The 23487-nt window shown below is 44.9% G+C and overlaps 3 protein-coding genes and 1 long non-coding RNA gene across 7 annotated transcripts; all 4 read left to right on the top strand.

The window, feature by feature from the left end:
- Positions 1–5057: 5057 nt before the first annotated feature.
- Positions 5058–8653, top strand: LOC120684316. Its single transcript, XM_039966189.1, has 3 exons — positions 5058–6810; positions 7006–7693; positions 7872–8653. The coding sequence occupies exons 1-3, from the start codon at positions 5948–5950 to the stop codon at positions 7962–7964; spliced, it is 1644 nt and encodes a 547-aa protein (XP_039822123.1). The 5' UTR covers positions 5058–5947; the 3' UTR covers positions 7965–8653.
- A 755-nt stretch (positions 8654–9408) lies between these two features.
- Positions 9409–13353, top strand: LOC120685806. Of its 4 annotated transcripts, XR_005679778.1 has the most exons (6): positions 9422–9599; positions 9676–9751; positions 9826–10029; positions 10279–10339; positions 10779–10897; positions 13052–13353. It is a non-coding gene; the product is annotated as an uncharacterized LOC120685806 (long non-coding RNA). The 4 variants fall into 4 exon arrangements; XR_005679776.1 differs by having other exon boundaries at positions 9409–9599; positions 10279–10897; XR_005679777.1 differs by lacking the exon at positions 10279–10339 and having other exon boundaries at positions 9428–9599.
- Positions 13354–15980: 2627 nt separating this feature from the next.
- LOC120686800 lies at positions 15981–17621 on the top strand. The gene has a single exon (XM_039969008.1). It carries the CDS (start codon positions 16555–16557, stop codon positions 17398–17400), a length of 846 nt encoding a protein of 281 aa, XP_039824942.1. The 5' UTR covers positions 15981–16554; the 3' UTR covers positions 17401–17621.
- A 597-nt stretch (positions 17622–18218) lies between these two features.
- LOC120686591 lies at positions 18219–18553 on the top strand. Its single transcript, XM_039968802.1, has one exon. It carries the CDS (start codon positions 18242–18244, stop codon positions 18551–18553), a length of 312 nt encoding a protein of 103 aa, XP_039824736.1. The 5' UTR covers positions 18219–18241.
- The last annotated feature ends 4934 nt before the right edge of the window (positions 18554–23487 follow it).

Genomic DNA, 23487 nt, shown 5'->3' with positions numbered 1-23487 from the left:
ACCAGCAATGAATAAATGATCTAAAGTCTTATGACAATTTGGTTTGGAACAAAGCTACTTACATAGTTACATGAGAAACTTTGGGGCGAGTACCTACAATATATATTCAGATCAAACATCAGCAATACCTACAATATATTCAGAGTACAAATTTAATTCATCAGAATTCAGAATCCAAATTTGGGGCATAGAAATGGTAGAATCATTAAATTGCAATGTTTGAAAAAGATTATACCTAACCTGGAGATTGAATTCAGCCCAACAATGAATATGACATGATTAAGTGGCTGCTGCTGCTATGCATGCTGGTTACACCAAGTAACATGGAGGTATAGAGCAAATTTTGAGTAGCTAGCATGTACCATGCTAATTAATTCACCAGTAAGAACAACCTCAAGTCATGTCTAGGAAAACTGAGAAGTACTACATAATAGAGGCACTCACCTTCTAGGAAAACTGAGAAGTACTACATAATAGAGGCACTCACCTTCTAGACTATATCATTAAGAACATAACAGAGTCAATGTTAGAACTAACTTCCATTACCACAATTGCACATCATTTATTCACTTTCATTTCACCAACAAGATTATAACACAATCATGAAATGAAATAATTGGCATCCACTGTATGAAATATATCCACAAATGCAATTATTTCAGAGAAATACACACTAGATGCTACACTTGCAAAAAAGTTTAATGTCCTAGTCTTATCATTGGATCTCAACAGTATCTATCATACACGACTAGTGAATGGTGTTTATTTATACAAATTACTTAACAACAATATCGTACAAGCTTATTTTGCATATTTTAATTCCCTCTGATAGGCAAGTAAATGGTAAATGTATTCCTGTTGGGAAACATAGAAAAACATGTAGAAAATCTCACCAGAACAATATAGTTTCCAGTCAAATCTTTACTCAATCACCTAGAGAGAAATTAACACTACGGAAGAGAAAATGTACCATATGGTGCTGAGGAAGACGGTCTTGACGGGCACGCATCCAGTCTCATCGAGCGCCTGATGGAGAGCACGGACTTCTGTCCGGCTCGGCGGCGGCGGCACAACCAAATCTGCGCACCACTTCCATCTGCGAGGCGCGCAGCACCCGCACCTTTTGCACATCCTCCACCGCTAGGCTCGCTGCCGCCAAAATTGAGCCCGCGCCCCGCTTGTCCAGTACCGGCGACACCGGCGACGCAGGCGAGATCCGGGAAAACTCGAAGGCGACCCCTAGCTTCTGGATCTGACTTGGAGGGGAGGACACGATGGGGCGGCATGGACTAGATCTCGAAGCCGGTCAGGTAGCGAGGAGTGATGTAGGGAGCGACGGCGGCGGCGAAGGCCGGGGAGATCGCAATCGGCGGCGGTGGCGGAGGTCTGATTTGGAGAGCGGAGAGGATAAGGTTTGGGGGGAGAAACAGGTTCCTGTCGTTTTTTTTCTTTTGGGCTGGGTGATTTGGTGCGGGGCTGCTGGTGCCGCGCTGGGCATATTGGGCTCCTGATGGTCGGCCTCTACCATCAGGAGGCTCCCGGTTTCTTTGCATCTGTTGCTTCCCATTCGTGCTGCTACTGCTACTGCTTGCTCGCTAGCTTGTTGTGCAGCCTGTGTGTGTGCATCTGCACTGGTTCCTCAATTCCCGTGAACTCGCAGCAATGGCCTCCCAACAACCATCGGCGACATTGATGCTACAGCAATCCAAGTACAATACACAACACATGACTAGTTGTTGACAGCACCTCATCTCAGCCATGCCCTGCCCAAGCAGAGATCTCCCACAAACATACTCGAATTCGTCCCTGCACAAACATGCTCAACTTCTCTCCTTCAGTTCACGAGCAAATGAATCAGTTTCCCTGGGACATGTAATTCTGCAGAGGACCACTATCACAATCAAGGCGGCTGAGAAACTCCAAGGGAGACAAATAGATGGAGAACTGACATGCAAGACGGGGCTCGCCGGGGGCAGCGGCGCATAGTCGAGGGAGGGCGGGAGGGTGGCGACGGCGGCGGCGCGGGTCATCGGGTGGAGGGGCGGGCGGCGCTCCGCTGCCAGGCAGTCGTTGGGAGCAGCACGAACAGAGGAAAAGAAGAAGAGCAGTCCGATTCAAGTTCGATCCAATCTTGAGAAACCTGTGTGGGCAAGATAAGATAAGGGTACAATGGTCATTTGACATGGGCTGCTAAATTAAAAAGAATTAAGAAATTTGCAAATATGGTGAAAATAGTGAAAATGTCATGAATCGAAATAATTCGCAGCCCCGATGTCATATTTCGAAAGACTTGCGAACCTGATGTTATATCGCGGGAGGCCTACGAACTTAGTGTCAAATATCGAAATTTCTCCATTTCTGGTAGTGACAGGAAGGCAAACCCTAGCTCGTTCATTTCCTCACTCCAGCTCACCGCCGCTCCTTTCCCCTGAAAAGAAGGCGGCGGCGGCGGCGGCGGCCGACAGCCGTTGTGCTGCGCCCGGAGCCCGGAGGTGAGCAGGAGCTGAGGACCGACGACTACCATCCTCTCCATTCCTCATCCTCTCCCACAATCGACGGAACCCGAAGCAGCAGCACGAAGCTCTGTGTGTAGGCGGCTAGGCGCCATGTCCCATCCAGAGCCAGGCAAGTAGAGCCTTAACTCTAATTCTGATGAGTAGAAATTCAGTAGAGAGTAGACAGTGGAGACTGGATTTTGTTGTGTTAAGTCTCCTGACGACTGGATTCTGATGAGTAGAAATTCAGTAGAGAGTAGACAGTGGAGACTGGATTAAGTAGAGAGTAGAAAGTAGACAGTGGAGACAAATGTGTTTATTTCTAAATTTTTCCAAAACAGCTAAATGACTTAGCTGCAGCTATAGCCGGCTTTAGCTTTCCTTAGCTGCTGCAAACGCTGGCAGCTAAGAGGCTTAGCCGGAGATTTTAAACATTGATTTGGATGTAGATATTGGAGCATTTAATTCGGAATTGGCATCTTAAGTATCAAATATCTGTAGTTTGGATGGTTTTGGAATTGGCATTGGAAAGTTCCTCCAATATCAAACGGTATTGAGCACACCGACACACTTCTCCTACAATTCCTCTCCCTCCCCCTCCGTATTCGGCCGAATGTCTCTCAACTATCCACCTGCACCACCCTGCCCCTGCGATGGCATGCTGCTCCCTTAAGCCGCCCCATCCCTCTGCCTGCGGGCCGCGCGCCGCCTACCGTGCTGTGCTGCGTGTCGGCTCGCCCCTCCAACGGCCAGCAACTCCCCACACCGCAACGCTCCTCCGAAGGAGGGCCGCCTGCTGCTCCACGTGCCATCCCGCCCCTTTGATGGCCAGCTGCTCCCTGCGCCGCTCCTCCGCCGGCGTGCCACGCGCTGCTGTCTACGCCACCCCGGCCCTCCGCCCGCTGCACCACGTGCCTCCCCGCCCCTCCAACGGCCGGCTGCTCCTCGTGCTTCTCCGCGGCCCCGAGCTCTGCCTCAGAGAGGGCGACGAAGTTGAGCTGGTAGATGGAGCTCGTTGGATTCCATCTCATAGTTTCATCTACATTCAAACAGCCACTTTGGTATTGTGTAACTCATTTTCAATACCAGCTTGATTTGCTATTGGATCTAATTCAATACCAAGTCCTTCAATGTCAACATCCAAACGGACTTAGCACTTATGAGAAGTCGATAGCCTGCTGGATGCTACTCAGGTGCTCTAACCACTGGGCTAGAGCCCCTCTCGCGTAGAATCAATATTTTTGACTCCCAGATCAGTTCCTCTTAGGTAAGTTGTCTTTGTTAAAATAATGGCTTGTTCGATATATGTAAGAAAAAATCTTTATTTTTAGATGAATAGTTAGCTTCCATATAAATCTTTACCCTAATATTTTGAACTTAGCTATTTATTTCTAAGTAGGTTTTCCCTGTGCCATATTAATTCTGCAACTTTAATGACCATTTGTTGAGTAAAGATTTGTTTAGAGGTTTGCTATTTCCATACCCCCTTGAACTTTAGAGCTGCCGAAGATGGGATTATTGTTGCCTTGCCAAAAGAATCTAGTCTTTTAAGTTCACACTTAGTGCTAGTATCGAGTAAAACATCATTTTCCTAACTGTTGATCATCATATCAAAGTATAACAATAGGAAAATACACATGCACAAAGGCATCAGATTAGAGTAATGTTATTTACTTGTAATTGTTATGAACAATTTTCATAATACAAATTCACTTTGAATTAAAAGTGTCATGCAAGTGCTCATAATAACTTCATCATGTGCTCTACTCATTATTTGTCAATACATAACAATTACAATTTTAGCCGATCATCACAAAACAAACATAATCACCATCATAGGTAGCTCATCATGAATCAAACACAACAATTATCATAACTAGATCATTACAAACTAACATATGTATTCAAGTTGATGACCACTGTTACTAGTTCATCATCACCATATGTATTGGTTCGCTACTCTGAGTGCTGTGGCTGCAACGCCATCATCACTGCCACCACCACCGTCTTAGGGGTGGCACTTTCCTTGTGGCGATGGATCTTGTGCTCCACATCTATGTGATAGTGCAGGATGCCTCTGCCGTGCAAGAGCTCTGATGGGGCCATGTGGGTTCACGTGCCTTCAGGGTGGAGGCAAAAAAGGGGTTGCGCCATTGACCGATCTCGGAGGAGTGGGAGCGGAGGGTATGAGAAGGTGGTGGTGGCAGCATATTAGGTTGACATGCTTTTTAAAATAATGTTTATTTGTGGGATTTGCTAGAACAGTAGATATGTAAATGCCGTCCAGCATGGACAACCAGTGGACAAGTGATAGATTGATTAAAATCATGCTAAATACTATTGTTTTGTGCCTAATTACTATAAAGATTTATTTAGGATGAACTTGGTGGGCCCATGCTGCAGCACACCCAGCACGGGCTCTAGCTCCACCCCTGTCCGTCATGTTCTCGCGCGCGCACGCGCACTGTGTGTTACTTTTATTTAGGGGTCCAGACCAGTGCAGGTATTTCTATATGGTCAGATGGTGAATTGGATCGTCTTTTCAAATATCTTGATATTTTCTCACATATAGGAAGCTGAAGTACTAATTTCACTAAAATATTCAAAATGTTAAATGTAGAACTAAGAATACAGATAGCTAGTCAAGTTGAATATAGGACTCTCAGCTATAAACAAAAATAAACTAAAATTCAAATTTGCAAAAACTGTGTGGTGTTTTAGCATTTAATTACTAATCCTAATTTGAGAGAAGTAATAGACTGAAGTTTTAAATTACATTTTTTTTACTAATTGATTGAATGCCTTTGAGTGACTATTTACATTTTTCGATATAGAGTGTTAGAATGTTGTGTGATCAAGTAGTCTAAGATGCTAACTATACTTAGTTATGCTTTCAAACCAAAACAAAAAAAACTGTACTTAGTTGTGCCTGTATTCTGACCCGTGGTATATTTCCTTCTTCTACTTGTTGGAGCACACCATAGTTACCCTTCTTTAAGCACAATATAGTTTAAATTTGAACTTGATGAGTAGTCGAATGATTAGAACATGTGTGACATATATGGCTGTGGATTTTACTCAATGCCGAAAGAAATATTTGTGTCCATAATTGTTCGGATCCGACTCATCTTGTATTGATCTTCTGTGTTACCATATTTGTATATATACATCACAACCATATGTATCCAACTCCAAAAGAAAACATGAAATCAAATAAAGGGCCAAGATATATACGCGTAACTGATCCGATTGCACCCCTACTTTTATTCTCCTTCAGTCATATATACTGTTATTTTCTTTTATCTTTTTGGAAGACATTTTTTCTTGGCTGTAGCTGTAACACAGACTCGTGACTATATTTCTGTAACTTACCTGAAATTTCCCTCAGGTTGTTCAATGACTTGGAGTCAGCGGCCAAACCATTTGACAACATTTCTCTGTATTTTGGGGAAATGAAAAGATCACTTTTTCCTTCCAAATTTGCTGCGCAGCCTGAAAAGGAGGATGAGAAAGATATGAGTTTGCTGTATCAGCTGCCTTTATCCTTAAAAGTGTTAACTATATATCCGGCCTATATAATGAGCTTTGCACTGATCCTCAAGGCGATCTCGCCGGTTGTCTTTTTTGTGATACCATTTTGGCGCTTGAATTCCGACTATGGTGTCAGCGGTGGGGACAACAGCCAAGCAAGCTTGAGACCGGCACTGGCTATCTTTTATACGCTGGTTTTGACGCAAGGTTTGCTCGGCATTTACGTCGGCTCCATCTCATTAATTACGGGGAGACAGATTTTCACACAATTGCAAGGGCGATGCAACTTCCCCAAGGAGTGGGCACGAAAAGCACTTAGAAGATACATGTGGGATACCGTAGACAAATGCAAGAGGGACCCTGCATCCATCCAGAATATGAATCTTTTCCTGCATGCTTCTAAGTTGGTGAGCTCAGATTCATGGGAAGATTACAATGACGGACTGAAGGTGGTCGCTGCTTTGGTCAAGCAAGGATTCCAAGTTTCCGGCAAATACATTCTTCCTTGCAGGCCAACGGTTCAAAAGCTTATCGACACACTGGGGTTTAGATCCTCTAACGACGAAGGTGTGAGACACATGAGGGAGTTTGCGGCTACGATCGTGGCTGATTTTGCAAACGACCTCCATCTGATCAACTTCCCCGGAGCAATAAGGTGCATATCCTCCCTTCTCGAAACCACACACGAGGGGGTTGGAGTTACCAGCAATGAGCTGATCCTTCAAGGCCTCAAGATCCTTGAGAAGCTAGCGTTTGACCACCACAGCTGCGAGGTGATATGCAGGTAGGGGTGGTACCCTTATTACGTCTCCTTCGCAATAATCCAACTTAACTAATCCTTACTTATTAAATACGTACATACTATTTTGGCACGGCCTTTATAGAGCCCGATCCTTAAATTTGTTAGGCTAAATTTTTGGAGGTCTTTTACAGTGCACAATACGACCATATACTATACCCTTTACACCCTTATGTTCAGGGCGCCTGGTCTCCTCTCCAAGATCATGGAGCCTGTCTACTCCAACACGTTGATACAAGAAACCATGGCACTTCCAAGGGCTAGTGTGGTAAATGGATCCTTCAAAGTGGTACACCGGCTCATTCGCAACCCCGGGGAGGCTGGCACAGCGCTGCGCTGCGAGATCTCCTCTAGTAAGCAAGCGGTAAGCAACCTGGAGAGGATTATTCAGGATGGCACTGCAGACAACCAAGAAGTGCAGAGGATTCTGGAAGATTACAAGATAATAGTTCGTCAAGAAAAGAAGAGGATTCTTGTAACTCGCCAAGAACTGAAGATTCTAGCCATGAAGATCCTTACAGAACTGGCTTTGGACTCGTCTACCAATCTCAGCACGGATACCCTAGGAAGTTTCATAATGAATCAGCTGGAGATCTTCCTTGCCGATGGAGGCCAACAAGAGCCTGTGACCGAGCTCATCAGTGAATGCCCTCTTAAGACTACTTCTGGGAAAACACTTGCACTATTATCAAAGAGCAAAGATTATTCCTGCATCATTAGCAAATGTGGTGACATCTTTTATCGTCTCATTCAAAAATTTGATGACTCTAGCATGGTACACAGAACAACAGCAGCAGAGATCTTGGAGAATTTGTGCACTCATCATACATTGGAAGTGGAATTTCTGAAGGAAACCTTGCTACCAGAGGTGAGTACACACATGTTTAGCTATAGCTCTCGTCCCTGGTTCTACCATTTACCGGTAATTCCAACGACATTATTACTCGCAAGTGAATAATCTTAGCTCACCATTTACTAGTGTCACTTAGCTTGTAGAGTAATCTGAATCTTACCCTTGCTATCCTGCATATCTTTTTTTCTTGCAGGTCCTCGGAGCAATACTGACCGATGAAAGAAAACTGAAGATAGAAGAAGCTCAAAGCAGAACGTATGCCCCGGGACACGATGAAGAAAACTAGAATGGAAAAAAGCAACTGACCAAATCAAAACAGAATATGGATCAGTCTGTCGTGAATGAAGGAGATGAAATGCAAACCGATCTAAAGAGTTTGCAAGAAGCACTGTTATCCCTTCTATTGCAGATAAACAACTTGATTGGTGCAGATAGTGTTGCTCTCGTGGTTCGAGAGAAAGCCCCGGGAGAGGGCGCATTTGTGTCGTATCTCAAGACTGTAGTAGAAGAAAACTATGAAGACATCACACCTACCTCTCTGAGAATAGTCAAACTCTGCGGTCAGATTGCCATGTCAATGGTTCAGCACAACCTGTCCACTGCACACTTCAAGAAACAGAAATTTGTGCAGTCACTTTCAACGGCTTCGGATAATATGTCTGAACTTGAAAGTTGCATGCTCGTAACTGGTACTAATTACCCAATGAAGCCTGTCAGGCCTCTGCTGTCTGCCGTTGTGTCTGACCTGGAGAAAAGACTCACACAAGCATTCATGCCCGTGAGTTAGCAAGATTAGTGTCTCGTTACCATTATCGCGGACACACTTGCAACTTCCTTTCATTTTTTTTCTAAACTGTCTTCATTCAAAAGCAACACGCTGTTGCCTGAATAATTATACTTCTTTTATCCAAAAAGAAGTGCGACACTTATGATTTGTTTGTGCTTGGAATAACTAACTGTTATAGAATATCTATATTCTGAATGGCTGTTTCACTAATACCAAGGTTTAAAATCTCCGGTTAAGCCTCTTAGCTACTGTCCTCTGCAATAGTTAAGTGCAGCTATAACCAGAGATAGCTGCAGCCAAGACATTTAGCTGTTTCTATAAAAAAAACTCGTAGACACGTCCACTGCTGCTTGCCGCCTCCGTTGCCGCCAATATATATATATATATATATATATATATATATATATATATATATATATATATATATATATATATATATATATATGAAAATTCCTTTCTACACTCGCTTGTAGCTACTTCTACATGTGTATCTCATGATATACGATGTATCTGATCCAACGAAGAGTATATACGTGGAGTATATGCTCATACTAGAATACCTATAGTGATATATAAGTTGGTATACGACCATACATTGTGTATATGGACATACTTATTTTAATATACTAATATTAAGGTATAATCATAATATATTTTAAAAATAGGAAGGCTTTTGTAATTTTTCATATATATCCATTTGAAATATCTTAGAATTAGTATATGAACATACTCAAAGTGATAAATGAGTATGTGGACATATACACGGTAGTATACTAATGATGAGAATAGCTACATGCGAGTGTAGAAATATATATATATATATATAACACCTTCTATGTAGCCGGCTATAGCCAGCTACATAATAACTATTCTGTGGCCGGATCCAACCAACGCACCGACGGACCAGTCTCCTGCCCCTTGCACAGTTGGCGGATCCCATCGTGGCTTAGCTCGAAAGCAATCAAGCGAGCCGAGTGCTCCGCCCAGTCGCGGCTTGCGGACAAATTGCGCCGCTCCACCCCAACCCCGCCTTGGGAGGCGATAATGATGCTGCCTCCCCTCATTGCGGCTTCGAATCCACTCGCGTCACCGTCGTTGTTCCTCCCGTGCATCGTGTAAGAGCTTCTCAGCGAGGTAAAGCTCTGAATCTGATAAACAGTCGCTCTTCTACATTCCTATTCTGCTCGTGTCCTCACCTCGAAACCCCCAGATCCCCTTTTCAAGCTAGCTCCAAGTTAACTGAACGAGGCTAGCAGGCGGAGCAGTATGACTTCGCACAATTCTAGGTATGATTGAGAGAAAATCCCGTCTCTACTCATTTGATCTTTAATTCGTTCCCAATTTAATTTTTTGAGTGCAGATCGAAGCGGAGAGTCCCTGCCTTCAATCGCCATCAGTAAAGGCCTAAATCCCTCGTAGATGCGACCAAGTTCCAGTCTCAACGGTGACCTCGAATCCATTACCCTGCATCGGCTGACGGCATCCGTCCTCCGGGAGCATCATTGCTGTGTCGCAGGGGCCGTCGTTCTTTTGGTGTGCTGGTGGCCCGTCGCAAGATCCTACGGTGAGCAGCCGCACATAGCTGCATCCAGCCATCAACTTTTGGCGTTCGTGATTCCCTATAGATGCCATGGAAAAACAATTTCTTTATTCAGATCACTAGGCCTTCAGCGTTCTTTCACTCTTGCAAATGCATCATCTAGTTTAATACTGTGTTTTTCCGGACAACATGAAAATCGAGGTTTTCCTATGGTAAATTTGCCCATTAAATCACTTAGGCTTTGTAGATCCTTGAACTAATCTGGTTCTTCAGATGTAGAATGAAGGATTAATGGAACAGATAACCTTCATGTACCATGCTGCACAGATTTTAGGTACCAACTAAATTTTTGAACGCTTGATTGCTCTTACAGTAAATTAACAGGATGCATAGTACATAGTTCTCGTAATTTAGTTGACCTTCATTGATGCTACACTGTGGTCAATTAACCATATAATATACTACTTTTTTTAATTATGTCGATAGCACCAGGGATCTCCAAGTAGATCAAAAAGGTATATTGCAGTTAGCATGTCACTAGGATTTGTCCAATTCCTTCTCTTTTTTTGTGTGTGGCGGAACTATGCAATAATCTTTTAACATAGTCATGAGATATACTAGAAATCCACTTCTATAATATCTTCCATCATTAGCTGTCGCACAGTAAATTTGCACATGTAACTGAGATGTGAAGCTTGGTTTCCTGTTTTATGACCTGTATTAGTCACAGATTTTGTTAGAGTTGTTTATAATATGTGTGGGCCTTTCTGCAGCTAAATAAAAATTTTCTAATTTATCTCATTTGATGCTCCGGGCATGGCTGTTGCCATCTTGCCATCTGTGCACCGTTCTGAATGGGCATTCCTAGACCAGCGGAGACAAAGATTCTAAGGTAAGCAACTGTAAAAGTCCATACCTGGAATTAACATCAATCTGATTCCTATTTGGATTAGTAGCTGATTGCCCTTGGGTTTGATTTATTCTGTCACTGTACATCCATTGTTGGAAAGGATCGGTGACAAGTTGCCTAGTTGGAAGGCTAATCTGATGAACATGGCGGGTCGAGCAACTTGGGTACAATTTGTGATCTCAGCTCTGCCAATACATGTCCTGATTGCATTAAATGTCCCTAAATGGTTCATCAAAGCGATTAACAAGATTCGGAGATCCTTTCTTTGGAAGGGAAGGCGAGAAGTACAGGGTGGCTGCTGCCTGGTAGCTTGGGAAAAGGTGCAAAGACCACTAGAATTGGGTGGCTTGGGGATTCTGAATCTTGAGATCATGGGCTGGGCATTACAGGTGAGATGGCTTTGGCTCAGAAAAACTGATACAAGCAAACCTTGGCTGTCCCTGGATATTCCTATACACGCCAATGTGGCTGCACTTTTTCAGATTGCTTTGCAAACTACAATTGGTAGCGGATCTACTACTAAATTCTGGACAAACAAATGGATTAATGGTAACTCGATCAATGATCTCGCACCAACGGTGTTTGCTGCGGTACCGACACGTGCTCGCAACATACGCCTAGTTGCAGATGCTTTGGTTGACCACAGATGGGCGCATGACATACAAGGAGGTTTATCTTTAATCGGGCTATATGAATTGTTCCAGCTGACATACATTCTATCTGTTTTCGTGCTTACTCAAGAGGAGGACACTCACATTTGGAGATTCGATGTCTCAGGACAGTATACAGCTAAGTCGGCATACTTGGCCTTTTTCAATGGAGCAACTACATTTGAACCTTGGCGCAGAATCTGGAAAACATGGGCACCCGCAAAGTGCAAAATTTTTCTGTGGTTAGCTGTAAGAAATAGATGTTGGACAGCAGACCGTTTGGCTAGGAGAAATCTCCCTCATCCTGAATGTTGCTTATTTTGTGATCAGGAAGCCGAAGATATCCAACATATACTCACCACTTGTGTATCCACCAGAGATTTCTGGTTTCGCGTCCTATCAAGTTTTGGTTGGCAGCTCTGTGTCCCCTCAAGACATGAATTCTCTTTCTCAGATTGGTGGAGGAGAGTGCCAAAAAGATCCAGAAAGACAAACGGAAAGGTTTCAATACATTGGTTGTGCTGGGTGCTTGGATCATTTGGAAACATCGAAATGCATGCATCTTTGAGGGTGCCAGACCGAGTTTGGACAACTTGTTTCAGGCTTTCAAGGATGAACACCAGTTGTGGTGTCTTGCGGGCGCTCGGAGCCTTAACTCCTTGAGTGCTGGTCAAGCCAGTGGGCTAGGATAAGTTTCTTTATTTTTGTCCTGAGTGGGTCTCGTGGTCAAGTGTTCTTTTACTTGTAAGAAAACTAACTTTCTGTATCTCAGCCACTCACAGCTCGGCTCGGAGTGAGGTGTGCTGCTTGTAAGGGGCCGACTTATTCTCTCTCTATTAATACAAAGATACGCAGCTCTCCTGCGTATTCGAGAAAAAAAATTGTTAGTGCTTTTCCGTTCATATGATTTCCCGCAAGGAATTGATGGTTGTTGTTGCATCCTTATCATATAATTTGACTGTGGCACCAGGTTGTATACCGTACCTCTTGTTTTTCTTCTATTGATTTGAAGTGCTGACTCCATTGTGTTTCCTTAGTTGGGCAAAGCCAATTTTTGGAATGATATCCTAATCTAAATAGTTATTAGATAATTAATGCTGATTTGCTACCACTCAATTCTCGTAATTTTATTACCATTTACAAATTTATTTTCCTAAATTTTCATAATTTGACTATAGAAAATTCTAGTAATTTTACAAGACCTTCGTTGTCCTTCGCTGCAGCAAATTAACCATATAGTTTACTACTACATTTGAAATAAGCTGATTTCACCATATCTGGATCTGGCCCTTATGTACCACGGAACGAAAATTTAAATTGTGTTGGAACTTGGTCAATATTTCAGCAAATTCATGCTAATTGCTTATCTGAAATATATTTATCGTAAAACATAGTTAGAAATTACGACAATCAATGTTGTGATTCCTGTAAGTATTAGAAATTTGAAATCAATGTATTATTTACTATTCCCCTTGTTACTATGAAGTTTTCAGGTGATGAGGCCTTTCTGTCGAGTTCTGTGCAAGATGAGCTCACCTACGAGCAGCCAACGGGGGAATTGTGCATTGATCTGAGTTCAAAACCAGCTGCCACTGAATGAGAGAAGCTCTAAATGATTATCTCAAATTCCGGATGTAAATGTATATTGTTAATGTTTGTATTCGGCTAGAAAAAGCTAATGTCCATTAGTGTGCGATGTTTCTAAATTATTGTACAATATACTTGAACCTCGTTGTTCCTATTTGTATCTCGAAAAATTTAATGTATTATGGTAATCCACCATATCTATACTATAAACTCTGGATTAGTGCGTCCAGTGGACCAAAACGAAGTTATGACTTTATGTGGATCACTATGTTATTGGCAAGCTATAGCTCCCTTTCTTATAGCCATATATGGTATTTCCGTTTTTGCTCAGTCCTACTTGTTATTATACATGTACAGTTTCTTCTAATTTTCATTCACTACAAATCCAGGAAAAAGGGGCCACATCAAATTAGGTCAGAGCTCCTCTTCTTCGTGCCTTACAACCCACTAAACACAGGTCAAGAGCATTGCCCCCTCTGTGACCAGGATGATGAAACGGTTCAGCATTTACTTACTTCATGTGTTTTTGCTAGACAATTCTGGTTTAGCATTCTACAGCCACTGAACTTGACAGCACTGGTTCCAAATCGAAGATGTGCTTCTTTGGCAGAGTGGTGGAAAAAATCGTGGAGGAAAATACCCAAGCAACACAGAAAGGGTTTCAACTCCCTAGTCATTCTTGGAGCATGGACCCTTTGGAAGCAACGGAATGCTTACGTTTTTGATGGAGCTACGCCCAACATTCAGAGAGCACTCCAGGCCTTGCAAGATGAGTTTGACCTTTGGCGGTCGGCTGGTGCAAAGGGCCTAACTGCCCTTGGCCTTGAACGGGTAGTTTCAGTAGTTTAGGCCTTATGTTTTGTGTTTTGGGGGTCAGGTCCTTCCAGTTAGTCCTGTAATAGTTTTATTTCCTAATTAGTCACCAACCCCATTCCTAGTCCAAGGTGGGTTTTGGGTTCTGTAATTGGACTATTCATTTCTTCTTAATACAAAGATACGCAGCTCTCCTGCGTGTTCTAGAAAAAAAAAAGAAGCTTCCAGCCAGACTTGAGGCGCACAGGACAAGATCTTGATGTCGTGGTGTTCAAATTAAATAAATGGAGACCTAGTATCTTGTATCATATTTTTTTTCTGTTTCATTCTTTGGAAAAAAAAATGGATGGATATATATGTCTTGCGATTCACCAAATTGATGTGCCATGGTATACTATAATTTCTGTTATATCCTGCTCTTGTTTTGCCATGTGTTACATCATGCGGTCCCTCAGAGCACCTTGACGCTAAATCGTGCCTAGTCCAAATTATGGTAAAATCAGGTTATGGTAAATTATGACACATACAACTGCACATATCGGTTCTAGTAACTAGATCATGGTAAAATGATCTATTTGTATACTGCCAAATTGTCCTTGGGGACTAATTGACGCCAAATTGTTGCCACCTCCATCCTAATTTCTATATATTGAATTATAACATGTACCTGACTTTATAGTAAATTGATGACAATAGTTTATAGTAAATTGATAGTAATACTGACTGCCAATACAAACAAATAGTAAATCTGTCCAAGATTATCAAATTAGTGGTAAAGCTGTGTCCTATCGTAACTCATCATATAATACATCATATAATAAATCTGATCTGATGTATATTACTTAGAGATTGTCGTAATTCATATGTACTGCAAATTGTTTGAATTCTGATATATTACTAGAGCCATTGTTGTAACCATTGGGCACTCGCATGCACGCCTGAAAAAAAAAAATACCGTAGCACACTCACATGCACCGTGTAGGCAGTAATAGGCGGCATGCATGAAGTAAATGCAGCGTAATCACGGTCATTTAATAGAAAAAAAGCTGGCCGGCTCGTGCAGTCTGTAACACAGCGGCTCGCTCACCTTGGTCTGTTGGCTCGCATGCGAATGGAAACGGAACAGGCGAAGCATCCGCGCCGGATTGGACGGGAGGGGGAGCGACCGTCCGGGGAAATCAGGTGCATCTGGTGCGTAGGATAGAGTGGCCACAAAATAACCTATTCTATAGCCGGCCACAGAATATATATATAATCTTTAATATTTTTTTGAAAACTCAATAATTATTTTCTCTTTCCTAAAATTTAAATTTATTAAAGTATTAAATCCCATAGGAGTAGCTTAGCATCCCCCCCCCCCCCCCCCCCCCGCTAAATCTTTGATATCACAGCCTTCCTCCACGGCGCTAATAGTGACAACTTACTTTGATGATTAGCGGAAGATAGCATCAGCAGCCCATTTGCATCTCTCTCCTCGTGGGCTCCTATGTATAACTGTGGCAGGCCTCCCCTCGGAGCACTAGGCCATGGTCCTAATCTTAGGCCCAATAGCAAGAGCCCAATTCTCTTTTCTCAACTAAACATACATACATGCATTACATTCATATACAAAGTAAGGGAAAGCATACATTTTTTTATAAAAAAAAGTAAGGCCAAGAATACAAACTGGAGATGTCACGTATACACCCCATTTCCACCTCCGTACATACATACATACATACATACATACATACATACATACATACATACATACATACATACATACATACATACATACATACATACATACATACATATATGTAGAAATTGCTGCAGTACAGAATTGAAGGCACTAAGCATGCAGTGAAGCAAAGAGGTTCAGAATTCAAACTAAGAAAATATTCAGTTAAATATAGATGCAGAATGAGGTCATGGGGCAAGCATCTTCTCCTAAGGCATGATCGTGGCCGGATCAAAGGTTGTGAGCTCATGTCCATTATGTTCTCTGTTCCAAATCAGATTTCTTATCGCTTGCTCCAATAACAAAGACCTGCACAGTTGCAACTCTTCAGACATCCATGTAAACCATAATTTTGCTGCACAAGAGAAGCACTTGATCTTATCACTGAATCTATTGAACTTCTGTAGAGTTTGTTACAATGTCAAGAACTACCCCAACGGAAGGAAAAAACTATGATTCTCGCAACCACTCTCCGTTAGTAGTTCTGTTCAGTGACAGTGAGTTTGCAACGCATTACGGATCAGACACATGTTGTGGCCATCATCTCCTGGACTCCTTGCATTGCCGGGCAAGAGTGCCCAAAAAGCATGTCCCTGCTTCAGCAGCACTACTGCAGAATTCTTCTTCGGGTTTGTGAGTTCTCTTCGACTTCTTTTAGGAGGCAAGTCATGCTCCTTGCTTGTTGCTGTGGGGAAACTGGTTGCTTGGGAGCTGGTGGCCACTGGCCAGCGTGCTATTGAAGTGGAAGCAAAGAAACCAGCCTCACTTGGCTCCATATATTCCTCCAGAGCGCTTGTGCTGCCTGCAGTCCTTCCTGATCAAGTGACCCTTGAGGAGAAGCCACAATCCTTGTTGCAGGCTGCTCCGGCATGGCTGCGGCCTCGGACCGTGCTGAGGTCGACACTGCCTGGCCGTTCCGGTCCGTCAAGGAGGCGGTCGCCGTGTTCGGTGACCGCATCCTCGTCGCCGAAGGCCACTCCAGGCAAAGTAGCAGTGTTGCCGCCATTGCCACCCCCAATGCCAATGCCAATGGCATGCCCACCTCAAGTGCCAAGCATGAGGCTAGCAGTAGCAGTAGTACCATGACCTTTTCCCCAAACCCGATGGCAGAGGCTGAGGAAGAGATCATGCCTGCCATTGTGCCGATGTACTCCGCGCCGTCCTCGCCGCCGTCGCTGCCGTCGTCACCGTCGCCGATCAAGCCGTGCAGCGGGCGCGGCGACGACGACCGGGACCGCGAGGCGGGTGGGCTCGTGGTGATGCGCTCCATCCAGAAGCTGGAGGCGGAGGTGGCCGATACGAGGCAGGAGGTGGCGCAGCTCAGGAAGCGCGGGAACGAGATGGAGATGGCCGTGGCCAGCCTCAACGCGCAGCTCCACCGGGGCCTCTCCAAGCTCGCCGAGATGGAGGCCAACCGGGCGGCGGCGGCGCGGCGCAGCATCGGCGGCGACACCGACGTGGTGTCGACGCTCCGGAGCGAGCGGTGGGGTGGCGGTGACAAGCTCGGCGCGAGCGAGTACCTGCCGTCGTTCTCGCACGCGCTGAGCCTCGGCGAGATCGACGACGCCGAGCTGATGGGCAGCCGGAGGAAGGCGCAGAAGGTGAAGCCCATCGTGCCGCTCATCGGCGACATCCTCTTCTCCAAGAGGAAGAGCACCAAGGAGAAGGGAGATGACGGCTTCTTCAGCGGTGATCTTTACAGCGTTCTAGGCTAGGCTGATGATCAGTGCCCGCCCTGTGTCTGCTTATCTTGTGGTTGTGGGGCTGCTTGTGTGCGATTTGTTTCTTCTGGTTGGGCTTTTTTTCCCTATCTTTTCCTGAAGCTCTTTCTTTGTGTTGCTTGTGTAGGGTGGTTGTGCAAATGTACAGACAAACATGTTAATGTATCTTCGGATCATGAATGAAAAAAGTGTGTGATTGCCTAGACTTTACTGAATGTCTGAATTTACATTACCATGCAAGGTTCTAAATAGCGGGCCAAGGGGTTTAGCGGCTGGCCTCTGAAAACAGCTAATAGCGGGCTAAATGAGGCTATACCGGGCTATAGCGGCTAAATTACACATGAGTTCAAATAGCGATACCATATCTAAATAGCTATAGCGGGTTATAGCGGAAGCTATAGCGGGAGATTTAAAACTTTGTTACCATGGCAGTTTCAGATACTTCTATCTACTAGTCCTGAAATGCAGATGCAAAAGGAAAAAAACAAAATATTTGGCAGTGGCCAATTATAGGGGTTTTCAGAACAACCTCTGTCCACAATTCTCTCTGCACCTCTCCCTGCATTCTTGGCCTGCACATTTCCATTGCCAGCTTCACCTCAGCCAAGAGCTCAAGATCCACAAAAAGGCAAACAACATAACAGATCAAAACTTTTTGGCACAACTTTTTTGTTTCTCCCACAATCCAAGAACAGGAGCGCGCAACACGGCTGACACCATTGCCATGCGTTCCCGGCCTTGACGCGCGCCATTGCCATCGCTGGTCGACCTTGACGCGCGCCTAGCCCAGCGTTCCCGGCCGGTCGGTCGATCGTCAGCTGACCCGGCGACGACGATGCCGCCCAAGCAGGACGACGGCCAGGGGCAAGCGCCGGCGGGCGGCAGCTTGTGCTTGTGGATGGTGACGGTGCTGCTCCTCCTCTCCCTGCTCGCCGGTGGCGGGTGCCTCGCGGGCTACATCCTGCTGCCGCCGCACGAGGCGCCGGCCTGGCTCCCCGCCGTCGGCCTGGCGCTCGTCGCGCTCCCGTGGGCGTTCTGGATCCTCACGTGCGCGTACCGGTGCGTCGCCGCCCACGTCGCCGAGCGCAGAATGATGGCTGTCGCGCCTGTGGCCTCCGCCAGCATGCGCTCGCGCTCCGGCTCATGAGCAGTAAGCTGTAAGATTCTACTCTTTGGCGTGTAAGCTTCTCCGGATCATTAGCTGTTGCGGCCTTGATTGAAAAAGAATTTGATCGGCGTTTTGCAGTGTTATTAGGATCACTGAAGATGCAAACGATGAAAACTAAATTTCGTCAGTTCAGTCTACAAATTCGATGAAAACTGGAGGATGCCAAGAATCTGGAACTTATTGGAGATGAAGAACTGTAAGGCCCCGTTTCCAACATGGAAAATGCATGTATATATTTTTTTCGATGAGCTCCTTGCCAACGTTTCTTTCTCCGTGTAATTCTTGCGAAACTTTCAATGTGAGCTGGTGGAAATGGAGCCAGAGTTGTTGAGTTGGAACAAGAATGGACTAAGTGTGTTATGTGTAAAAATACAATAGGTATCAACGATTAATTGTGAGGAATGTCATTTTAGCATAGATTATTGAATTGTCTTGCTATTACTGATTGGAGGCTCTTCTGGGCGGTGTTAACATTAATCCTCATGTAACGCACTAGCATGAAGAGAGAAATCTTAATTAGGATTTAGGAATTCCAAAATAAAACAAAACTAGACTAGCTAGTAACAACAATGGTGTTGACGTTTTTTTTAGGGCCGTCAACACAGGAATGTGCTACATCGCGCAGCTCGAGGAGAAGCTCCTTGCGGCACCTCCTGCGAAGATCTGTCGAACACTCGCCCGGGAGGGACCCCGTCAGCGCATGCGCACGGTGGTTTGCCCTAGGCTCGGCAGGCCAGCTAGGGCACCCCCTCACGCCATAGAGACAAGAGACGAACAACATATAGGGTTGAAAGAGATTAGGGCAAAGAAAAGGTAAAAAAATAAAAGTGTTTGATAGATTTGATTGGATGCCCTCAATCGGCCCTGACCCTTTATATTTATAGGGTGAGGTGGACTTATCCCGCAAGGAATCCTAATACAGATCTAAATCTACAAAAAGTTCTAGTTGTAGTCGGATTCCAGTTAGACCGGTCTGACCGGCGCTTTGCCGAATCTGAAATAGGTTCGACCGGTCAGACCGCTTATGGGCACCGGTCAGACCGGTCTGCCAATTTTCATCGTCAACAAATGGCAATCCGATATAATATGCTTCTAATAAGTTACCCTTATTACCCCCATCTCTATAAGTACGTAGAAACTGCTGCAGCAAGCAATACTTAAATTGGAAAGCCAAAATCTAGACTTCCAAAGTCATAACATATGCAGACATGTGAAGGTGGAATGAAATGGAAAACTTGTGAGTGGGAATGAAAAAAATATACAAGGTATATTTAAGGCAACAGAATATAAATATTCGCTATAGAAATCTAGCACAACTGGTAATGTTGTAAATTATATGTATGGGTATTATGGTAAAAAGTGAAAAATTAAAATTAGTGCTAATAAAGATATACATTTTTATTGGCTGTGGTTCCTATGAATAGTGTGATCCTAGCATTTGAAAAACAGTAAATTGCACCCCAGGTCCCCAAACTTGTTCCGAGATTTCACCTAGGTCCCTAAACTCTCAAATCGTCCACCTAGGTCTCTAAACTTTGTTAAGTATTCCATTCGATGTCCCAAACGCGCCACGCCAGCTTCCAATGCCGACGTGGCATGCCATGTGATGTCAGGCTGACAAAAAATTACAAAAACACCCCTATAAATCTTATTTTCTCCAATCTACTCCTCCCTCCCATATATCTCTCTCTCCCTTTTCTCTTTCCCTCTGCCAGCCTTCCTCCTGCCGGCGGTGGGCCTCCTCCCTGCGCCGCCCACGGCCGAGCTAGCCGCCGTCGCGCCCATGCTCCTCGCATCCTTCTCCAGCGCGTGGGAGAGAAGTGGAGGGAGGGCTCTCGTCCGATGTTTGTTGGGAGAGGGCTCTTCCTAGATGCCTCTTTATTTAAAATATTAGTATCTATAATCACCAAAACTGATAAGTATTTGAATTGAGCATATAACAAGGTCAATCTCGCTGATAAAACTGTGTATAGAACTTTTGAAAACATTTGGTAATATATTATGTACCTGTACGTATTCCTCTCAAACTTGTGCTACTCCCTCCATCCTAAATTAATAGTAGTTTTGACTTTTCTAGATATATAAATTTTACTATACACCTAGACATAATACATTTCTGGATGCACCTAGAAAAGTTAAAACGACCAATAATTTGGAATGAAGGGAGTACTTGTCTGCTTTTCCCAGAAAGAAAAAGAATATATGCATGGTAATCCGCTACAACAATCCTGATAAGTTATTCGTCACGCGGCGGGGCATATATCAGTAGACTGTTTGCACAGTTCATACTTTTGTGTTGATTGAAGCAACATGTGTGAAAAAGCTGCTGCGATATTATCATGCGAAAAGATATGTTCCGTTCCTCTATTCTGGATGTATGCATAGTGTGCTCCACTGACGGCCTGACGGGCAACTAGTAGGTTCATGGACAAAAAAAAAATCTAGCGTTTATATGGATTGGGCTGTATCATATCCCGTAAAAAAAGAGGTTGATTAGAAGCCCGATAATTTTGTCAGACTCAAGTTGAAACTTTTCCACCATATCAACAATTAGCATACTCTTTCCTCTTTCTGTCCCATAAAAACTACAATTCTAGTTTCTTCGGATAGATTAGTGGTGGTATGGAAAAACTCTCATATTATTAGCTACACGTTGTTAGTTTTGGCATGCAATGAAATATGACCATTTAATTAGGCAAAAAGTTGAGATTCAATTTCTAGAATTGCAGTTTAATGACCTAGGTGAAATATCGGAACAAGTTTGAGATTCAAATACTTGTCAGTTTTGGTGATTATAGATACTAATATTTTAAATAAAGAGGCTTCTAGGGAGAGCCCTCTCCCAACAAACATCGGACGAGAGCCCTCCCTCCACTTCTCTCCCCTGCAACCATATCTACTAATCTGTCACTCCCATACCTGCTCCTGCCCACCTCAAGCTTATTCTCCCTGATAGAAAAAAAGGAATTGTTTGTCTTCTTTCTCTCTTCCGCCTCAATCCACCCTGCGGACCCACCCCATCCCGACCTCCCCCCACTCACTCCTTCTCCCCTCTCCCACCCCGTCCGCCTCTGATCCACCAGTGGCCACAATCACCGACACCGCCCAACTGGCCTCCCCCACCCATCCAGTGGCACCAACACCACCGGCCTCGCTACTCACAACCCGCAAACCACCCTCGGGCTTGCTACCACCGGCAACCATCACTCTATACCCACCGCTCATATGAAACCCCCACCCCCAACCTAGAAACTCCAAATTCCTAACCCTGTCCAATCCGCCGTCGACTGCTCTGCCCACCTCCGGCGCTTATCGAACCGAATCTCTCCGTCGAAGTTGGTGATTCGATTGGGTTACTTTCTCGATCGATTTCTTACTTCTCTTGTATGTTTTCCTTTCATGGATTTCACCCCGTTCCGACTGTTTCTTCCACTTCCAAATCAAAAAGGCTCTTGATTTAAGCGAGATAGAGAGCCCTCTCATTGTAGAATATAGGTTTAAATAATATTATGCAGCCAATGTGGCCACTCTATATATAGTATAGAGACCAACATCCCTCCATCGATCCTCATGAACAACAGCAGGGCAGGGGGCAGCTACTCATGCACAAACACACACTAATAATTAGTAACCAAACCGAGATGGGGTGTCCTTTGTGTCCATGTTTTGTTTCACAACAACGTGCTGCTTCCCGTACAGCCAGCAAGTAACATGGCAATAAGTGTTTTAAGTTTTGTCCAGTTTTAAAATATTCTTCACTATTGACCCTAATAAAGTAATTTTTGAAAATAGGTCCTTTTGCACGGCGCCAATTGCATTCTGTAACATTGTTGAATTATTGTGCACAATGCTGGAACATTCAGTAATCAGCATTCAGCTACCCACCGCCACCTAAACACCAGCAAGATCGACAAAGACGCCAATACATAACGGCAAATACCATAGCGTCGCTCTATTCAACTAAGGAGCCAAATGTCACTGTGCTGTGACAAAAGGGTGTATTTTTATAAGTTTTCCGTAGAGTCTATTGTTAAATTAAAAAAATTAAAAAATGCCCCCAAACCCAAGAAAACACCAGAAACGCAGCACTGGCTTTAGAGCAACTCCAAGAGCTTCTCTAAATCTATCTAGATAGATAAAATAAAGAAAAACAGCAAAAAACGGTACCCAACATTCTCTCTATCAATCTTGCTAATCTATCCTATCCTCTATCCTCGGCCTCCCATGCGCTACTTTTGCCGGGCGGATTCGTTCGCCATCCACAGTCTCCCGCATGTGGTCCTGCGGTCTGCGGCCTCCGTGCGTGCTTCCTCCTCCCGCCACTGAACAATGTCGCTGCCGCACTGTTGCCATCGATTTCCCCCACCTCTTTCCCACGCCACGCCATCCCTTCTGCGCGCGCGGCCACCTAGCCGGGCCAGAGACATGGCGGAGCTCGCCTTTGGGGCGGCGGCGTGCACGAGCGGCAGAGCTCGCCCTCGATAGAGCTCGCGCCAGCGGGGCACCGGTCTGCGGCGAGTGGCGAAGCTCGCCCTCGGGCAGACCTCGCGCCGGAGGGGCGCCGGCCTGCGGTGAGCGGCGGAGCTCGCCCTCGGGCGAATCTCGCGCCGGCGGGGCGGCGGCATGCGGCGAGCGGCAGTTCTCGCCCTCGGGCGAAGCTCGCGCCGGCGGGGGGCGGCCTGTGCCCTCGGTCGCCGGCGATTCGCGAAGCCAAGACCTCCATGCCTCGAATCCTTTTCCGAGTAGAACCTCCTCAACCTCGTCGAGCTTCCCCGCCTCTCACCCAAGCCCGCTCGTGCTGTTGGCCGGCTCCCCGCCGCCGGCCATGGCCGCCACCGCAGCTCGACCAACGCACCGCCTCTCTCCGTTGCTCACCCACCGCCGCCGGCCACCTAGGTAGATTCGCGTGGCCT

Source organism: Panicum virgatum, chromosome 8N (assembly GCF_016808335.1).
Source record: "Panicum virgatum strain AP13 chromosome 8N, P.virgatum_v5, whole genome shotgun sequence".
NCBI classification, from domain to species: Eukaryota; Viridiplantae; Streptophyta; class Magnoliopsida; order Poales; family Poaceae; genus Panicum; species Panicum virgatum.
Note: the sequence above shows the minus strand (reverse complement) of the source record. Positions and strands in the feature narration are given on the sequence as shown.